Source organism: Equus quagga, chromosome 4 (assembly GCF_021613505.1).
Source record: "Equus quagga isolate Etosha38 chromosome 4, UCLA_HA_Equagga_1.0, whole genome shotgun sequence".
Taxonomy (NCBI): domain Eukaryota; kingdom Metazoa; phylum Chordata; class Mammalia; order Perissodactyla; family Equidae; genus Equus; species Equus quagga.
In genome coordinates, this window is record NC_060270.1 from 101,122,424 (window position 1) to 101,140,557 (window position 18,134).

Below are 18,134 nucleotides of genomic sequence, written 5' to 3' on the forward strand. Positions count from 1 at the left end.
GTTTGCTAGGGTTGCCACAACAAAGTACCAAAGACTGCAGGGCTTAAACAGCAGAAATTTGTTTGCTCACAGTTCTGGAGGCTAGAAGGCCTAGATTAACGTGTTGGCAGGTTTGGTTTCTCCTGAGGCATCTCTCTTTGGTTTGTAGATGACTGTCTTCTCCCTGTGGCTTCACTTGGTTTTCCCTTTGTGCATGTCTGTGTCCTAATCTCTTCTTATAAGAACAACAATCATATTGGATTAGGGCCCAACCTAATGACCTCATTTTAACTTACCTACCTCTTTAAAGACCTCACCTCCAAATGCAGTCATGTTCTGAAGTGCTGGGGATGAGGAATTCAGTACATGAATTTTAGGGTGGGGACCACAATTCAGCCCATAACACTAACCCTGATTTTACAAAATGTGGGTAATGTCAGTCCTGTTTTAAAAGGCCTCGTGTTGTGGGTATTGTAACCATGCAGCAAATTTCCGTCCATTCCTGGCTCTCTGCCGCCTTTGGTGGCTGCCTCTTTCTGCTCTTCTCCTTGGACCCAGACTGAGATCAGTAAGGCGGTCAGAGCAGGTCACACAGGGATCCGGAAATCCAAGAAGAGGGTTTTGTACTAAGTGCATAAAAGGAATTATCATCCATCTAAGGTTCATTGTTTAAATTACCATGTTTATTTAAGTCAACACAAAATACAATAAAACAACTTACAAAAAAACCATTTTATCTTCATGTAACAGAACTCTTCAGTGAACAGAAGTACTACTGTTAATGTTTTGGCCTTTTCAAGGTCCAGCCTTGGGTCAAAACAGTATTCAGAGAAATAGCAGATTCTTCTCCACCTTCCCCAATTCACACACAAAGGAAACTTATATTTTCTAAAATCCCATTCCAATAATAATACAAAATATCACACGCAGAGGTGAACACTACTGTTGTGTCATCAGTATTGCAACTTCCTTGTTGCTCCAGATTTTCCTCAGACCCTGGGCTTCAGGAACGTAGAGGGTACCTCAGCCCTTCAGGTTTCCATGGGGATTGTTTAGTATTTTTGTTAGTATAGCTGTGTACCGCCCCCCAAGTGTCTTATTTACCTGAGTTTTTTTGAAACCAGAAAAAAAATGTCTCCAAGTGATCAAATGTGTACAGATCTATCTGGTAGAATTGAAGAAACTCATCAGAGATTACTCTGTGCTCATTCAACGGCTGAACATAAAGCCTCCATTACAACATGAACTGTTCACCTAGTAAAAGGCTTCACATTACAATTTCCCCAAAGGTAATAGACATTGCACAATAGTACAAGACTTCACCTGGATTCCAGCAGTTTAAGTGCTATTTGTTTTGTGTCAGTACATTTTCAAACAAATGATAGTTATTGCCCAACTAACAAAATTCTTTCTATCATTTCACTGACGAAAAATTCAGTCTGGTACTGTGGATAGAAGAAATGGCTTGGAGCTAGAAAACCTAGATTCTGAACCAGATCTACTCACTTTCTGAGGCTTAGTTTCCTTATGAGGATCAAATGAGATGAAACTGCTTTGTAAAGCAGTATCAACTATAAGAAATATTCTACAGAGTCCATCTCTTCAAGCAACCTATGGATCCCTAATCAGCCACATGTATTTGGCAAGTAAAATCTTACTTTTTAAAGTAAATATATGATGTATAGTCACCATACACAACTGAAATGTGCAAGTTGGGAAAAGAATATAGATAAAGAAGGCTATTACTCATGAGAGATTTGTGTACTCTCAATGTGTTTGATTCAAAACAATTTAAAATTTTATTCAGTTTAACCCATGTTCCTTTTGTACTATTGGAGCTCTTTCTGAATAAACTATCTAACCATCTAAAGTAATTTTTTAACAAGAAATTAAAACTTTCATATGACACTTACAAGGTTTAGATGACTGTGAAATTGAGGAAAATGGATTGAGAAATATGGGAGAAGTCAGTTTGAAAACTCAGGGTCAAAAGGGAAACTGAGTATAAAAGTTTATTTTTCAGATAATTAAAAATAATCTAAATGATAGGCTTGCTATTTTTGTTTATTACTAGTGACTTCCTAATGTATAAATTACTTCTTCATCTGTAAAACAAATAAAATACTTGTTTATGTACCTGATTTTTAACTACATAGAAATCCACAGGAATTATTAACACAATTTTCATTCTCACATTAGGGACATCTTTAGAAGAATTCCATCCTCTCAGCTGACGTAAAAGTCAGCATCTCATTTTTCATAAATTTTTCAAAAAAATCCTCTTTTAGGAAGGGGCAGATTTACTAAAAGTTTAGAATTAATTGGCAAGTGTGAGTATATAATGTGAGCATACAGACTTTGTGACTTTGCTGAGACAAAGACTTCAGGTAGCTGTACCCCTGTAACAAATGACATTCTAATTTCAAACATTTTTCAAATGCAAATCAGGCCCCCATGAATCATTTTGATGATTTTTTGAGGCATTAATGCAACTGAGTTAGTATTCCTCAAATGATCCCCAAAGTCACCCCTTCACTAAGGATATTTCTCTTCTTGATTATTTTGAACCTGCCGACAGAGTCGCTTACCTTCATACAAAGAATGACTGATCTCCAAATGACCTATTATTATCTTAAACCAACCTCATTTTGAAGCAACAAAGAAAGAAAAATTAAACAGTGCATTAACATTTCATATCAGTGAGACAGACTGTTTCCATGCATCAAGCAGTTCTAGCCATCTGTGGAAAGGGCCAACTTTTGTTTTTCGCTGTGTTTATAGGTTACATTTTTAAAGGTGCTGGTGGAGCCTCTGTACAGTGGATTGGTTCCCTAAAAAAAAAATGAAAGTTCAAACGAAAGTATGGACATTTTGTTATTACACAGTTTTAATATATCTAAATAATTTCACCGTATGTTACAAATTGAAAGAAGAGACTCAGGCTCAATCTTGGAAGCCATTTGAACAACTTTGATTAATTTGATATGTCATACTTTCAGATTTTAAGATTTATGCATCTTCATTTTATTTTTTTAATATGCAGAACTGGTCCCATATGTGGATCCTAAAAATCTTACCCTTTTTGGAAATGCACTAATTCATGGATAGAAAACAAGACTTTGGCTTCTTTGTTCACTGCTATTTTACTGTAGCCGAAAACAGTGCCTAGTCCACGGTAGGCACTCAGTATCTATTGAATGAATATAATGAACCGATAGGTGACCCAAAAATGAAATATAAAGTAAAAAAGTAAGAAAAGGGGAAAAGTGAACTGATAGAAGCATACAAAGATGAATGACATAGAATCCGCATTTAAGAAATGTGTTGCTGGGGAGACGCAGTGTCTTCATGGTGAGGAGTCACACCTGCACCTGTTCTGTGTTGCTCAGAGACAGTGGCCTGACCTCTGACTGAGTACCATGTTATCTTTGTTCATGTGCCTTTGGAGAGAGATGCTGTCTCAGTAATGAGGGCAAATAGAAAAGAGTTTCCTTGGAGGCGGATGATGAGTAAAGGCCAAGTCACCATATTGCTTCTACTCCTGAGGTCAGCCTGGATAATTCTGAGGGCCCCTCAGTTCTTATTTACTCCTACTGCCATAAGGACTTGGGATTTGGAGGATGAAGGGCAGACTGATGTGGTCGTAGAGGCAGGTAGAGTCTCATTTGCAAACAAAAATCATGTATGGAATACTATTAAGTTTAAGAGACTATAAGCTATTAAGTTTAAGTTGGTTACAAAATAATAAGGGACTCATTAGAAGAGGAAAAATGGAAAAACTAAGAAGTGCAGGCTGGGGATGACAAGTAGGGCATTGTCCTGGAGGAAGAAGGAGCTTTAAGGAACAGAAAAGATATTCTGAAAGAGTAAATGGGCTGTGAGCTGGGCCAGCTAAGACCTTTATAGAACCAGGAACTCTTCTTGGGGTGCCATCCCATATCATGTCAAACATATTAAAATGCAGCCACACCCCATACTACATATAATTTATCTGCACTATAAAGGAGGTGACTTGAGTTGCAATTGACTTGAATACAAGTTATTTTGTAGACAGTTGAATGTTTAAGTTTGATTCTGCAATTTTCATTCTGTATTTTGTAGCAACTTCACTTATTCAGGTCTACAATATTTTGAGGGTCTCTTGCAAAGCTAGTTATAGGGCCTGGGCATGCTAATAACGAGGATGGAGAAAGCAGACCTGCTGTTGTAAGACAATAAGGTTTAAAGGTGGAGAAAGAATAAGTACATATTGCTGGAGGAAAGTCGTGTTTCCTGCCCTCAGCTAATGATCAGAGCTCAGGAGAATAAGCTCAAACAGATTTTATTGGCAGAAGAAAGTGTGAAAATGCCCAGTACTTCCCCCTGTCATGCCAGCGGTGATAAAGGCTTTGGTCTGGCTCCATTTTGGGTGGGTCTGCACTCCTTCACTGTTTAAACAAGGCTGGTTTCACCCAACCATCTGGGTTGACTAGGCTGATTCCCCCAGGAGTCTAGGGGTACTCATTAGGCTGTGGATTCTGCAAATGCAATGGCACATTTTTAGAGCTTGAAAAGTGGTAATGAGAAAGCTCTCTGTCATGACCCACAGTTCTCTCAATGATTGTCTAGCTGCCAAATGCAGACCTGATTTGCTCCACACAGTACAAAATCAATCCATGACTGCAAGGAATGTCAGACTGAACATTTTTCACCTCTAGTTAATGACTTGTCACTCTAGAAAGAATGTTTAATCAAAGATGAATTTAAATATCTTCTCTTTGTGTTTTCATAAAGAATATGGATGGGGGATTATTTTTAAAAGTGTAATAAAAGGTAACCTTTCTTTATGGCTATGATGAAATGTTTCAGGAGGCAAGAAGGAAGCTCTTTTTCATCCTGAGCTCTGTCACCGTTACAGTCCAATGGGGGTCTTTGGGTCAAGAGACCCAACCACCCCTATGGTCCCTGGAGGTCCTCTGGGTTTTGAAGACCAGTCAAATTCAGTTATTTGAGAAAAAGTAGGTTTTAGACAAAAACTGAATCAAATTGAGGACCCCAAAATGGATGCACTAAGTAATAATTCTTTTTCCAGTAGGATATATTAGTGAAATTTAAATTGAATTATTTGAATTAAACTTCTTTGCATCCAAGTGCATAATTATTACCTAGTGATTATCTAGTCAAGAACATCAAACATTTGTTATGCAAAGAAACTCAATTTAACAAGGGACTAATATTTTCCATTTATGCTTCTATCTGTTTAATGCATATTTTTGTTTCATTTTAGATGAAGAAACAGCAAAAATTCAGCATTTGAATTTCAGTCATGTTCTACATCCTGAGGGAAAACAATTCACGTTTTGGGGAAATTAACTGTTAATTAAAATGTTATTTTAAAGATATTAATCATTTGTCAGTCCTCATGCCTGTCTATGAGAACATTAAAATGTGCTGGTTAGTAGATACACATCACATAATTGCTCAAGTGCTTGTTTGTGGAACACCTGCTTATTATTTCCAGGAGTGTCAAGGCTGTGCTTGAAAGAAGAGGCTGCAATTAGGATTTCACCTCCACCATGAACCAACAGTTTGGGAAGTCTCTTTACCTCCTTGGGCCTCAGTTTCCTTACATTCAAAATGGGGATATCAAGACTACTTCACAGGGCTGGTGGTTGTTCAATTAACTGCTGCTGTCGTTTTTTGTGCCAACTTAACACATTCTTTTGCCTGGTGCCCTTCTGACCACTGCCAGGCATTTGCTTGACAGTTGGTGAGAGTTAAAAATAACGTCTCTGGCCAGGGGATCAGGAGAAGTTAATTGTCTTGACGCTCTGTCATGAGGCCATAGGACCTGGCCTCATAGTACTATGTCCTAATTCACCAAACTCACCTGTTCCGTTACATGCTACCTTGTTAGGGGTGTATACATTATATCCTCATTGCAAATCTACAACTTACTTTCCTAAAGGGTTTTGTTTAATTACGAAAAAGCCACAATACACAAAAGAAGAAGAAAGGGGTATAACAAACCTCTGTAGAGCCATCACTCAGATTCAACAATTATCAAGATTTTGCCACACTTTCTTCAACAATCCCTCTCTCTCTTCTGGCTGAATTATTTCAAAGCAAACCCAGCTTTCATTTCCTTTCACTCCAAAATACGGATATTTTCTAGCAAAGCCATCATGCCATTATTATACCTAATTGAATTAACTATAATTCCTTGCTATCCTTCTAATACTCAGTCTATATTAACTTTTTTCCAGTTGTCCAAAAAATATATTTATACTGTTTGTTCAAATCAGGATCAAAACGAGATCCACACATTGCATTTGGTTGTTGTGTCTAAAGGCATTTTTAATGGGAAGATAAAGTAGATGAAAATTTTCATTGTCCATTGTCTGGAACCATATATTTTGGTTATTCCAAAATAACTGCATGAAATTTAAACATCTCTTATCAAGATAAATTTTTCCAAAACAGAAAATTCCATTTGCTTTAGGAATTGAGGCTATCAATACAGACTTAGAGAAAAAAGTGTTAACATCAATTTATTTGGGCAGATGAACCCAAAGGAGCATTGTGTTTGCCTGTATTTTCTCCAGCGATATCACTGTTTTCAGAATCAGCAGTGTGGGATAATTGCTGTTAGATAGCTGGACACATCATTAGAGATAGAGAGATGAAATTAAAACCATGAAATTGTTTCTATGGGCCTCTAGAAATGTAATTATCTCTCCTGTGGAAAAGAAACACAGAAAATTGGAGTCCTGTTTTGTGTTTGCCTACGGTGAAGAGGAGACACATAAATTATATCTATCGAGTACATATATTTAAAGGTTGATACTTTTTGTTTTGTTTTTTTTTCAGGTAGCTGTTTAAAATTTATGGAAAAATTAACTGGATGGTATTTAAAAAGTCTTCTCAACTTTGGTTTGTAACCTATTATAAGTAATGAGTATTTCCATGGAAATTGACATGAACTGTCATACTACCCAAGAACATTATTCCATTAGCTATAACGTAACTGATTTATGGATATGTTTAGATATAGTACCTATGCTTTATCAAATGGGGCCTGAGGGATCCTCCTGGTGGTGAGGAATAAAATATATTTCCTTGATGTTCCTAAGTAGCTACGTCAGGAGTTTCATGGGACTCTCTAGAGTGGGGGAAGTCCCCGCCACACTGGGAGACAAAGGTATGGAAGAAGGGATCTCGGGGTCCCAGATAAGGGACAGAGGTCCCTTTGTCCCCAAAGCAGAACAGAAGTCAAAGCTATTGAGGACACGGTGAGAGGAGTAGAGGAAAGAACATGACGCTCTAGCTCTCTGTTAGAGCAGAAGAGAGCTGACACCCTATCTCTTCCACAAGACACTTTGTCCCCTGGACAAGGGGGAGCCCCTTAGTGTTCACGTACTGTTTGCCACTTGGCCTTTGACCGTTCTGCTTCGAATTTGGCAACTTCTTTACGATCGTGAAATGACACCAGCAGCTTCCAAATGCACAGTAGGACAACCCCAATGAGAAGAATAGCCAGCGACACCCCCAACATGATCATGGGAATGTTTGGAGGTTTTGGACAGTCTGTGGAAACAAGGAAAATTGTATTAAGATGATGGTATGATTAATGTTTTGACAAAGAGAAAACACTTCTCATTAAATTTTCCAACCACACTTTCTCTCCAGTAGAGAGAAAACAGTAACACTTTTCATTTTGCTAAATTAAAAAAAAAATGAGTTAATTGTTGAAGGATTGCCCTATTTCTTTGAAGTAGAACAAAACATAAAGTAAGAGTTTGGTTATTCGAAGCAAATGGATATGTACTTGAATGGCTGACTCAAGAACAATTGGAATCCAAGAGTGGCAATTAATGTACGTGGAGTAAAGGACCATGAAAAAGACTATAGTTTAATCACTAAAGATGGTCTCTTCTGGGTATATGATAAAGTAGAAATGGAATGTGTGTGCACACACATATCACAGAGAGTTAAATTTTCATGGATTTTCTTGAAACATGGACCGTCTAGCAGATTATATTCAAAATTACGTAAAATCCACCCCTGGAAAAGTTTACTGTTTGCTGCTTCTTGTTTTTGTTTTTGTTTTTCTTATAGACAGAAGACATCATGGCTTTCTGTTGTATTTTAATTCTAATGCAGTGCCCTGGTGTTCTGGAAAGCTCTTGGACTGGCTTCAGGAAATGTGGGGTCAATTCCCATCTGATGTAGTGTCTGAAATCCATCAAGTCCCTCCATTTCTCTGAGCCCCAGGACCCTCCTCTGTAAAACAAAGGTGGGGACTTCAGTGTTCCTTTGACTTCCCTGATGATACGGTTAAGCCCACTTGCTCTTGCTTATTAAACCCACAGCTTCTAGACTTCCCACTCCCACAGTCTGATTCAGTGGGTCTTGGATGGAGCCATAGATTTATTTTATAATTAAAAGTATTCCAAGTGATTCTTACCTTCAGGGAAGGTTGAGAAATTAGATATTCTGTATAGTCCTTTCAATTTGATCATTCTATGAAATGTTATTTTGACTCTATTGATGATATTAATATAATTCTGCAATTATACAGTACCTTCCCTCATTGACAGCAGAATGACTAATAATCCTTGCAATGTGCCTGGAAGATGATACATTTCTTAATGAAACATTATAATTAAGCTCTCCCATTGCTTTCACAGGAAAAAAGTCCCACATAAAAATTATCATTAAATATCTGCCTCCTTGTGCAAGGAATGAGGCAAATCTGTGGTATCTGGGGAAGAAATGAATCATGCTTAGTTTATCCTAACTCTTACTGCTTTTAGATATTTAATAAGGAGAGTTATACACACAGGACTAGTCATGCTGCTTTCAAGGTAAGGATCTATAGCTGACCTGAATTTGAGCGGGACTAATGACCCCCTAACAGCATGATGCGTGGCCTCACGTACTTTTATTCTTTAGCCAAAAAACCATGTAAGGAGATTATGCAGAAATAAGTAAAGGAGCTAATGAAATGCCTACTACAGTATGAAGATCTAAAGACTGTTTCTAGCATAACCATGAACCATGGCTGCTTCTAATAGGTTAGCAACACTCCTGCAAAGAAAGCAGCAGGCGTGTGTCAATGAGAATATATACTGGCTACATCTTTGACTAAGAAATGTCTGGGGAGGGGCATAGTGTGCTCTTGCTCAAAGCAAGATGAAGCTTGCTAAGACCCTGCAGCCAGAATATGAATTAGGAGGGCTTTCCAGTAGGGAATAAATAAAGGAGGAAGAGGCATAGCCTGGCACAGATAATTATTTTAAGAACTTAGAGCCATTGGGAATTATACATTTCTTAAGAAAAGATTTGGCTCAAGTACCAGGCAGATATGACACAATAGAAATTTCCCCTTTTCATATTCTCTTTGGTATTTCTTGAGGTGCTCAGACTGAAGATGTATCTCTAGGTGGGAGAAGAGGACTATCGTCCTCATTGCGTGCAGTCCAGTGTTGCCTTTGGAGTCCGGGTCAGCGCTGCGCCTAATTCTAAGGTCCTGAGTTTCTAATGCTGCCAGTCTGTAGCTCTGCCTTATATGACTATTGAGCCCTAGAAATATGGCTTTTCCAAACTAGGTTGTGCTGGAAGTGTAAAATAGACACTGATTTCAAAGACTTGGTATGAAAAAAATGTAAAATATCTCATTAATAATTTTTTTATTGACTACATGTTGAAATGACAATATTTTGGATATAACAGATTAAAGAAACCATTAAAATTCATTTCACCTGATTTTTACTTTTCAATGTGGTCATTAGAAAATTTTAAATTACATATATGGTTTGCATAACATTTCTATTGGGCAGTGCCGATCTAACTAACATATTTTTGGGATTCAGATATTTATTATGATCGTTCAGCCAGTGGGAGGCAGTATAGCACAGTAGTTATGAGCATGGGCTCTTAGCCAAACTGCCAGAGTTCCCCAACCAGCACTGGTACTTAACTGCTGCAAGACCTGGCAAAGTATTTACCTTCTCTATGCCTCAGTTTCCTTACCAGTAAAATGGAAGTAATGGCAATACCTGCTTTATATGGTTTTGAGGGTATTAAATGAATTGATACATGTAAAACAAATAGAACAATACCTGGCATACGGTATTAGTAAGGGCTCAGTAAAAGAGAACTGCTATTATAGTATTATTATTGTTGTTGTTGTTGTTGTTGTTGTTGTTACAACAAATGCACTCTGCCCCCTTTTCTATCCTGAAGACCTCAAGGACCCGGAACCTCCAAGTTGGAACCCGTGAGAGTACCATCCACACCCACATCCCTGTCAGAGGGCTCCCCAACTTATCATTCCTTGGCTGTAGCTCTTATGAATGTGGCTCTTATCTTCTGAATCTTTCTCCAAATGGAAGAAAAAAGATGAGTGACGCTCTCCCTACGTCTGCACACCCTGATGTGACTTTTCATTTGCTTTCTTTTTCAATTTGTTTGGAGGACCCTGGGAATCCGTAACCTCCATTTCCTCCTCTCTCATTTTGCCTCTTTTCTATCCATACCTCCACCCTGCTGCCCTGGGATTCTCTGGTGATAAATCTGTGGGAAGGAACTACAGACTTCTGGGAACCGCTCTGCCCTCAGGGCCCCTGGAAGCTCGGGGCCTATCTAGGAATGCGAACATTTGCCAGGAAAGAAACATCCCTGGAGCTGTCGGGTGATTCCCATGAAGCCTCACGGAGGTAATTTTCCCCTCGCTTTTCCCTACTACAAAAGCAAAGAGAAATAAAAAACCTTAATAAAAAGGCAACAGGGCATCTGAGTGCTCTCAGAAGGATGGCATGTTGATGTGCCATTCACTCTGTGGGGAAGAATAAAAGGAAAAAAAGCCCCAACAGTTCGGTAATGAGGATACATTTATCAGCCAAAGGCATGTTTCACACACACGTACAAAAGTCAAAATCAAACCAACCAGATGCAAACGTCCCTGAATTAAAAACAGACTCTATTCTGAAAGTTCGTTTTTGTTGTTCAGAACTCACTTTTCCAGTGGAATCAATGTTACAAGTAATGGCTTTGATTTCAGGAGAACTTACTAAAGCCACTGCCACTCTCACAAACAGAGGATTCAGGGTGTACTTGAAGAATTTGACTTTCTAAAACAATGAGGAGGCAGTTTTCTTGTACTATAATTCTTCCTTGTACAGCAGGATTCACTGGTAAATTTTCTTAACTAGAGGCCTCTACAATGCATTTTATACATGCATTACAAAGAAGTCAATTTACATGAGATTTTCAAGAGCAAGTCTCCAGGTGCACTCTGCCCACTTCAAGCTCACTTCAAGGTCACAGTCACCATCCTACCCATGTATCTTGCATTGTGCCGACCTCTAACTTTCCCCGACCCCTCAGCACTGCAAGGTGGTATTTTTCTAATCATCTTTCTTGGTTAGTTTATAATGTCTTGAATTTACTTTTGGATTTACTTTTTGGTTACTTTGGTATTGCTTTAGTTTTTTGTTTTTGTTTTTTTTTGAGGAAGATTAGCCCTGAGCTAACATCTGTGCCCATCTTCCTCTATTTTATATGTGGGATGCCTGCCACAGCATGGCTTCATAAGCGGTTCGTAGGTCCGCGTCCAGGATGTGGGCTGGGGAAGCCTGGGCCACCAAAGCAGAGCTCGGGAACTTAACCACTACACCACCTGGCTGGCCCCGATATTGCTTTAGTTTTGACACTCTTAAGTGATGGCAGTTTGATACTCTCGGTTTCAAATTCAGGACTTAATATTTTGTCAGCGCATTGATGAGCAATCACACACAACAAAACACATCTGCCTTCTATCTGCTGTTGCTGCTATTGTCTAGGGCAGAACCTAGGCTCCAAGCTTTTTGGAGGAAGAGGAGGTTGCTGACAAGGTCTGGAAAGGTCTGATTTTATGCAGCTGTCATTTCTGCCAGAAATGCGTTGTGTTTAGGGACACATCATTAACTGAAGACAGAAGAGACAAGGCACTTGTGTCTAAGAATGCAGCCAGGACTAGTACAGCAGTGTCCGTCACAGGATGTCTTGGAGCCATCTGTATCAGACTCGCTTAGAGTAGTGTTAAAATGCAGAGTCCTTGGCCACACGTCAGGCCTGATGACTCTGGATGCAGGCATTTTAATAAGCTTCCTAGGTGTGTCTGACACTCACTAAAATTTAAGAACTACTCAACAAATTACCTTTTCCCCTATCTTCTTTTCTATCTAATACAAACTTCTCTCTCCCCTTTGCTAAAGACGAGATTTCTATTTGAGGGCTTCCCAAGTCACCAGCTGACTCCACGAGTCGGTGTGGAGGAAAACCCACAGCAGCAACGGACTCTTGGACTTCCTTTATGAATCACTTCCTTCCTCACACGCTGCTTCACTGTATTTTCTAACTCAGCATTATTGTTTAATGACCCATTACTGTAGCTTACGAATGGACAGGTATTTTACAGGCATTATTCCTTCTGACCCTTGAGTCAAGCCTAAGAAGAAAGTGCTATTATTTTTCCCATTTTACAGATGAGGAAATAGAGACTCAGAGAGGCAAGCATCTTTCAGAATGTCAAGCAGCTATTAAGTGGTGGAGCAGGATTTGAGCCAAGGTTCGCCTGATTCAAAGCAACTCATTCTCCTAGACTGTTAGGCTCCTTCCTGTGAGCGTTTCCCAAAGATATACCTTTTGCTTACATTGCATTTAATTGGTGCATCGTTCTACAATTCGTCAGTCAACTTTCGGGAGGATGGTTATTGGTGCCCATACATTCATCATGTTTTCCGGTCTTAATAAGAGACATTGGAACATATCAAACTTTTCAACAGGTATCTTTCAATCCTTGGGAAAGTACAGGTGCTCTATCAAAAATTTGGAAATATCTTTCCTGGCAAGCTACCCAAAGTGCCTTTCCAGTTGTTTTCTCCTCTCCCATGTACTATCACTGGCCACTGACATGGGAAGACAAGCCACCTACCTTTCTCACTGATGCTGTGAATGATGGTTTTCCCTTCATTATCTGTAGTTATTAGGAATGTAATAAGACATTCATTTTCTCCTTGCAGAGAACAGGAAACAGAACTATCCTTTGAGAAATCTGCAGATAAAAGAGTCATTCATTAGGTTAAATGAGATTCCAAAAGAGATTATTTTTAAAGCTAAGTAGTATTGAGTTTTAATATGCAAATAGTAATTTTCAACAATGCAGAATAGGAATAGAAAAGACTTAGGATTTTTCCCACCAACTGAGGTTTTAGTTTCTACTCATGTTCCAGAAGAACAGTTCCAGGTGGTCAATCAGGACTGACCATCAAATGCACCTATCAAACACGGGGGCGGGATTTCAATAGAGTGAAAGTACTTTAAGGCAGGTACGCCTTGCTGTCTCGGGAACAGAATGGTCCTGATTAAGGTAATGAGGGGGCTGTATGTTCTTCTCGGCTGAGAGCATCTGGGAGGAAGCCTAGATTACATTTCAGAAAGACACTTCACAGTCCAAACTGATACTGATACTTCTAAAGGCGCCTTTCCCACAATGGCATAGTCGAGATTGCTGGCCATGTATTGTCACAACAAGAAATATAAATTAATATCAGGAAACAGAGATTGAAATGTTATGGAGCTTAGGGACCAGCAGGATGAAGAGAAACCCCAGATTAAAAGGAGCCCAGGATGACAGTTCGCCTACCATGCAGTATGACCCCTTTCCTAATTAAAAAAAACAAAAAGCTTAATCCAGTTTCCCTCAAATCTTTTCCATATAGAAATTTTTTCATATTGAGCTCATTCAAGAGGCAGAAGATGAATGTTATTGCAGAAGTTGAAAATATAATAAAATGGACAATCTGAGATGTTAATACTATTTATCAGAAATTTTAGTCGTCTGGCACCTATGCCAAAACTATGTAACATTTTCCTAGTTAAAAAAAAAAACAAAACTTGCTCAAAGTTCTATCTTCTAAGTTGGAGACTTTGTAATATAGTTAGAAACACTTTTTCCAGAAACCTGTAAATAGAATGACTGTTTGCTCTTAACCTAAAATTTTAAGATTTATCATCCAATATTAGTGTATCATGACACAATGGGTCACAATATTAAAACTGAGACTGTCCCAGATAATACTGACTCTTGCTAGATGTATACCTTTTCTCATTAGCTTAAAAATAAAAAGGTTTTAATAAAACAGAGTCTACATGTGTTCCTCTGACTCTAACAAAGAAAAATAATAGGCTATTTTTGGTTCAACAATGCCATAGCCAGAGAAAGATAGAAATATTAAATTGCTTTTGCATTTAATTTATAAGATAAAAACCTCATGTCAAGGTCTGTGAGAAGAATGCCTGTATTATCTATGAAAACAGGGACTAGGAAAACATTTAGCATTATTAATAAGATTTCAGATGATAGATTTAAGTGAACAAACTGCTTTTGAACCCATTAGCAGCATCTATTTACACAGGAATATTAGGAAATCTAATTCCAAATCATTCTCATCTGGTATTCCGAACTGTTTACAATCATCTAAATCACCTGGGAGTTGTGAAAACACGGCTTCCAGAGACGTCCTCCCGGGATCCTGACTCAAGAGGTCAGTGGTCCGCACAGGAGCTGGTATTTTAGTGAGCTGTTTGATAAGTATTTTTAATAAGGTGATTCTGATTAAGAGGCAACACTTGATTAGTGAAATGTGTGTTATTTCCTGTGTTTGATAGCAACTGCACCGCAGACGTAATTCAGACTTTGGTCATTTTTAGATGGCATTCCCCACAACTCCTCCTACCACATCGTTCCAATTAACTGGGATTCATGAAGTCTTGGGAAATATGCTTTTCCTTGTTGTTTTGTTGCTTCCCTCCCCCTCTCTGCCGTGACAGTGCCCGCCCACTCTGTTCCTCTCAAACTTACTTAATGGAACGTTTTATTCTGGGGTAGGAAATATGTGGACGGCTTATAATACTCCTTTCGGTAATATTAATCCTGCTTTTTTATTTTCTTTTAAATAGCTACACTGAAGCACAGGGAGGCTTCATTCACTTGGTTAGGATTATTTAAGTTTTAATGGAACTGCTAATATGACCTTTGAGTCATGACTCCCTTCTTGCTTTAATTACTTCACCACTCCTTTTTATGACTGTTCTGACTCTAGATTTAGCCTGTTTTGTAGTGTTTGGATATTAAAATGGTATTATTGAACATGCAATGAAAGGGTGTAGCTTGGGCTGGAGATTTGCATAATTAGCTGCTAAGGTTTTCTTTTGTTGTTCATAAGAAATGGACCTTTCTTTGTTATCCACCTTTATGAGTGCCAGCAGTGCTGTTCTAGAATAATACAATGAAAATAAGATCTCAGGCAGTCCATGAAATCATACTTAGAAAAGGAAGAAATGTGAGAATGGGAGTAAAGGAAGCCAGGAACTAGAAGGTCCAGGAAGGATGTGGAAAATATAAACCATTTGCACCATTGAATCAAGATAACTATGTGTTTAAGACCTCAGCTTTGGAATCAAGTCAGTAGTTCTCAGAGAAAACAGTTTCCCAAGGGAAAAATAGGGTTCCATGGTCAAAGAAGTTTGCGAATCCCTCCTTACACTAACTTCTCCTTTTGCCTTTTCTGAAAATTGGCAGTACACTTTTAATTTGATGTGCATAACAATTCTCAGGAGTCCTGCAAAGAAAACAAAAAGCTTAGCATCCCATTTCTAAAATTTGTATGACCATGAGTGCTTTTTTCCATTGAACACTCTCAGAACTAATGTTCCATGGAACACGCTTTGAGTAACAATGTTCTGAGTACACAAATGTTGGGGTAAATTTACAAAATTTACATTGTAAATTTGAATGAATAAAGTTAAACCACATGTGCTTAGACATGCCCACACAAGTCACCATAGCACAATTGAAGAACAATTACACAGATGATAAAGTTACGCTTGTTTTACTTTACTCTCCATGTCCTTCTTGGGGAAAGGCTGGGCTGCTAAAGACCCAGTGGACGAGTAAATCTATTGTGATAATCTCAAGGTGACTTTTTAACTCACAGCCCCATAAATACGTTTTTTTCTCTCAAATTCATCAAGATTAGTGCTTTAAATGGTATTACCAATTCAATCATTATTTTCAATTTCTGCGTTAGAAATAGTTACACTCTCTTATTTTGAAGATAATTTAGTCAATTGCACAGAAAGAATAAGGCAAATATTTTAAATGCCTCTTTGAGATCTAGTCTTTTTCTCAAATCCAGGCATTTATGATAATCAACCCAGAAAACGGTGTACTTAAGCATAGTAACTCCCTATTCATGATTTATGCTTCCAAAGTTTGCTCCTTTTTTTTCCCCTCAGCACATTAGACACATTAGATTTCCCATGCTGCTAGTGAATTGAGTTCTAGTAATTTGCAGGGTATTTTCTGCAAGTTTTAGCCCTGTCTCAGAAACATCTGGTAAATATCCCAACTGTTTGCCGTGAAATGAAACGAGAAGGAGATGCTGAGACTCTATATTAGTTGCAAATGTGGACAGTCCACAAATGCCACTTTACTCAGTGCTTTTACCCCATCTTACCTTCAAGGTTAGTGCAAGGTACACACCGTCTTGTCCAATTTACTGCTGTCTGGCATATTTACCTTTAGTCACCAGAAAAGCACAGATGAGGGGTTTCATGAGCACTAATCATGTCCCTTCATATAGGGTTACTCAACTGTGCAGTCAGAAATCCCAGTTTTGAAACAATGTAGGTAATTTTCAAACAATATAAATGTCACTAACTTTCTCCATTTTGGAAATGGATTAATGTCTGCTTTCTAATTCCATCCGTTCAAGATACACATTTTAGAGTGTCATAAATTATCGTCTTGATTATGTCACTTCGCCTGAGCTACGTCCTGGTCGCGTGCGTGTCTAATGTGTGCAGAGCAGCGGTTCTACCTGAGCAGCATGATAATGCACAGAGTCTATGACGATGGGAAAGAAATGCCCCCAGATGGTCCCTTTAGGAGGAGTCAGTCATCTTCTTTGTTTTAAAGTGCACAGATTATTTTTCAAATGGCTTTCCCAGCTAAAATACAACCTATTTAAATATTTGAGATGACATTTTGTTGTTAGAAAGAGTCTGATTTTAAGTAATTACATTTAAAAATGACAGGTGAAAGCAAGAGCAGAGTTTGCTTAGCGGTTAAAAGTAATAGGCCCTTCTTGTATTTTGAGGGTGAAGCAACAGGGAATTAAGGATGCTCATGTAGTGCCCATATCTGGAAAGTGAGGAGTAATGGAATATGGAGAGGAGGGGAGGAAAAATGGCCACTAACCAGAAACTGACCTGCATCTGAGGGCTGCTATCAGGGAACCCATATTATACCTCGTCTTGTCCTATGTTGAAGTAAGGCAATCAGATGACTGGAGACGATTTCAGGTTTGGGGGTTAACATTTAGCTATTTCTTTGATTTTCTTCTTCTCTAATTAAAAAATATAGCATTCTGGAATGCTCTACAATTGCACTTGTCAAGCAGAGGTGAACTTGCCCACAGAGCTGAATTAGAATAGAATAGCCATGACTTTAAATTGCTCGTGTCCCAAACCCTTAAGTTTTTAGCTTTGCAGAATGTATTTAGACTTAAAAACGAACATGAGTGAACTAACACCCTGGCACAAATGAGGCTGAGCTACGCAAAAGCCCTTCACAGAGTATTTGTTTCTCAAGAACTATGGAAAGGAAACAAAGACAGTTTAAGACCAGCAGAACCTTCTTCTTCATTGATGGTTGCACCAGCTAGTTTGCATTTGTCAACACATTCTTCTCGGGCCTGGCCGTCTGCAGACAGGTGGCATTCAATGCAGCTCCTGTGAACATTATTCAACAGAGTTTATGAGTTCATGTTGGCGGAAAATAGATCTGCAGCTGCAATATTGCTTTCGTATCGTTACTGTGGTTCATGCTGGAGGAGTGTCTCGTAGATGCTGCTGCCTTCTGTTACTTTCAGAAAGATAGCTGGGTGATGTCCAAGAGGAAACTGCTTTATTTTGAATTCCACTCAGTAATCAATGTTTCCTGAGCCAGCCTGGTAATACCTACTATCCTCATTTATCTGTAAAGATCACTACTGATTGGTTAAGGAAAACAACAACAACAACAATAAACAATTATTCTGGTATTTGATTTGGCAGTTTTCATTTTA

The 18,134-nt window shown here is 38.5% G+C and overlaps 1 protein-coding gene across 7 annotated transcripts in view; it reads right to left on the bottom strand.

Moving 5' to 3' along the window:
• Positions 1-640: 640 nt before the first annotated feature.
• ITGB6 (integrin subunit beta 6) overlaps positions 641-18,134 on the bottom strand; it is a 124,394-nt gene continuing 106,900 nt past the window's right edge. For all 7 annotated transcript variants that reach the window (XM_046658496.1, XM_046658497.1, XM_046658494.1 and 4 more), the window contains 4 exons: positions 17,702-17,799; positions 12,938-13,057; positions 7,379-7,545; positions 641-2,810 (listed from right to left, as the gene is read on the bottom strand). In XM_046658496.1, the coding sequence (XP_046514452.1) occupies positions 2,712-2,810; positions 7,379-7,545; positions 12,938-13,057; positions 17,702-17,799 (484 nt within the window). In that variant the 3' untranslated portion in view covers positions 641-2,711. The remainder of the gene's footprint in view (positions 2,811-7,378; positions 7,546-12,937; positions 13,058-17,701; positions 17,800-18,134) is intronic.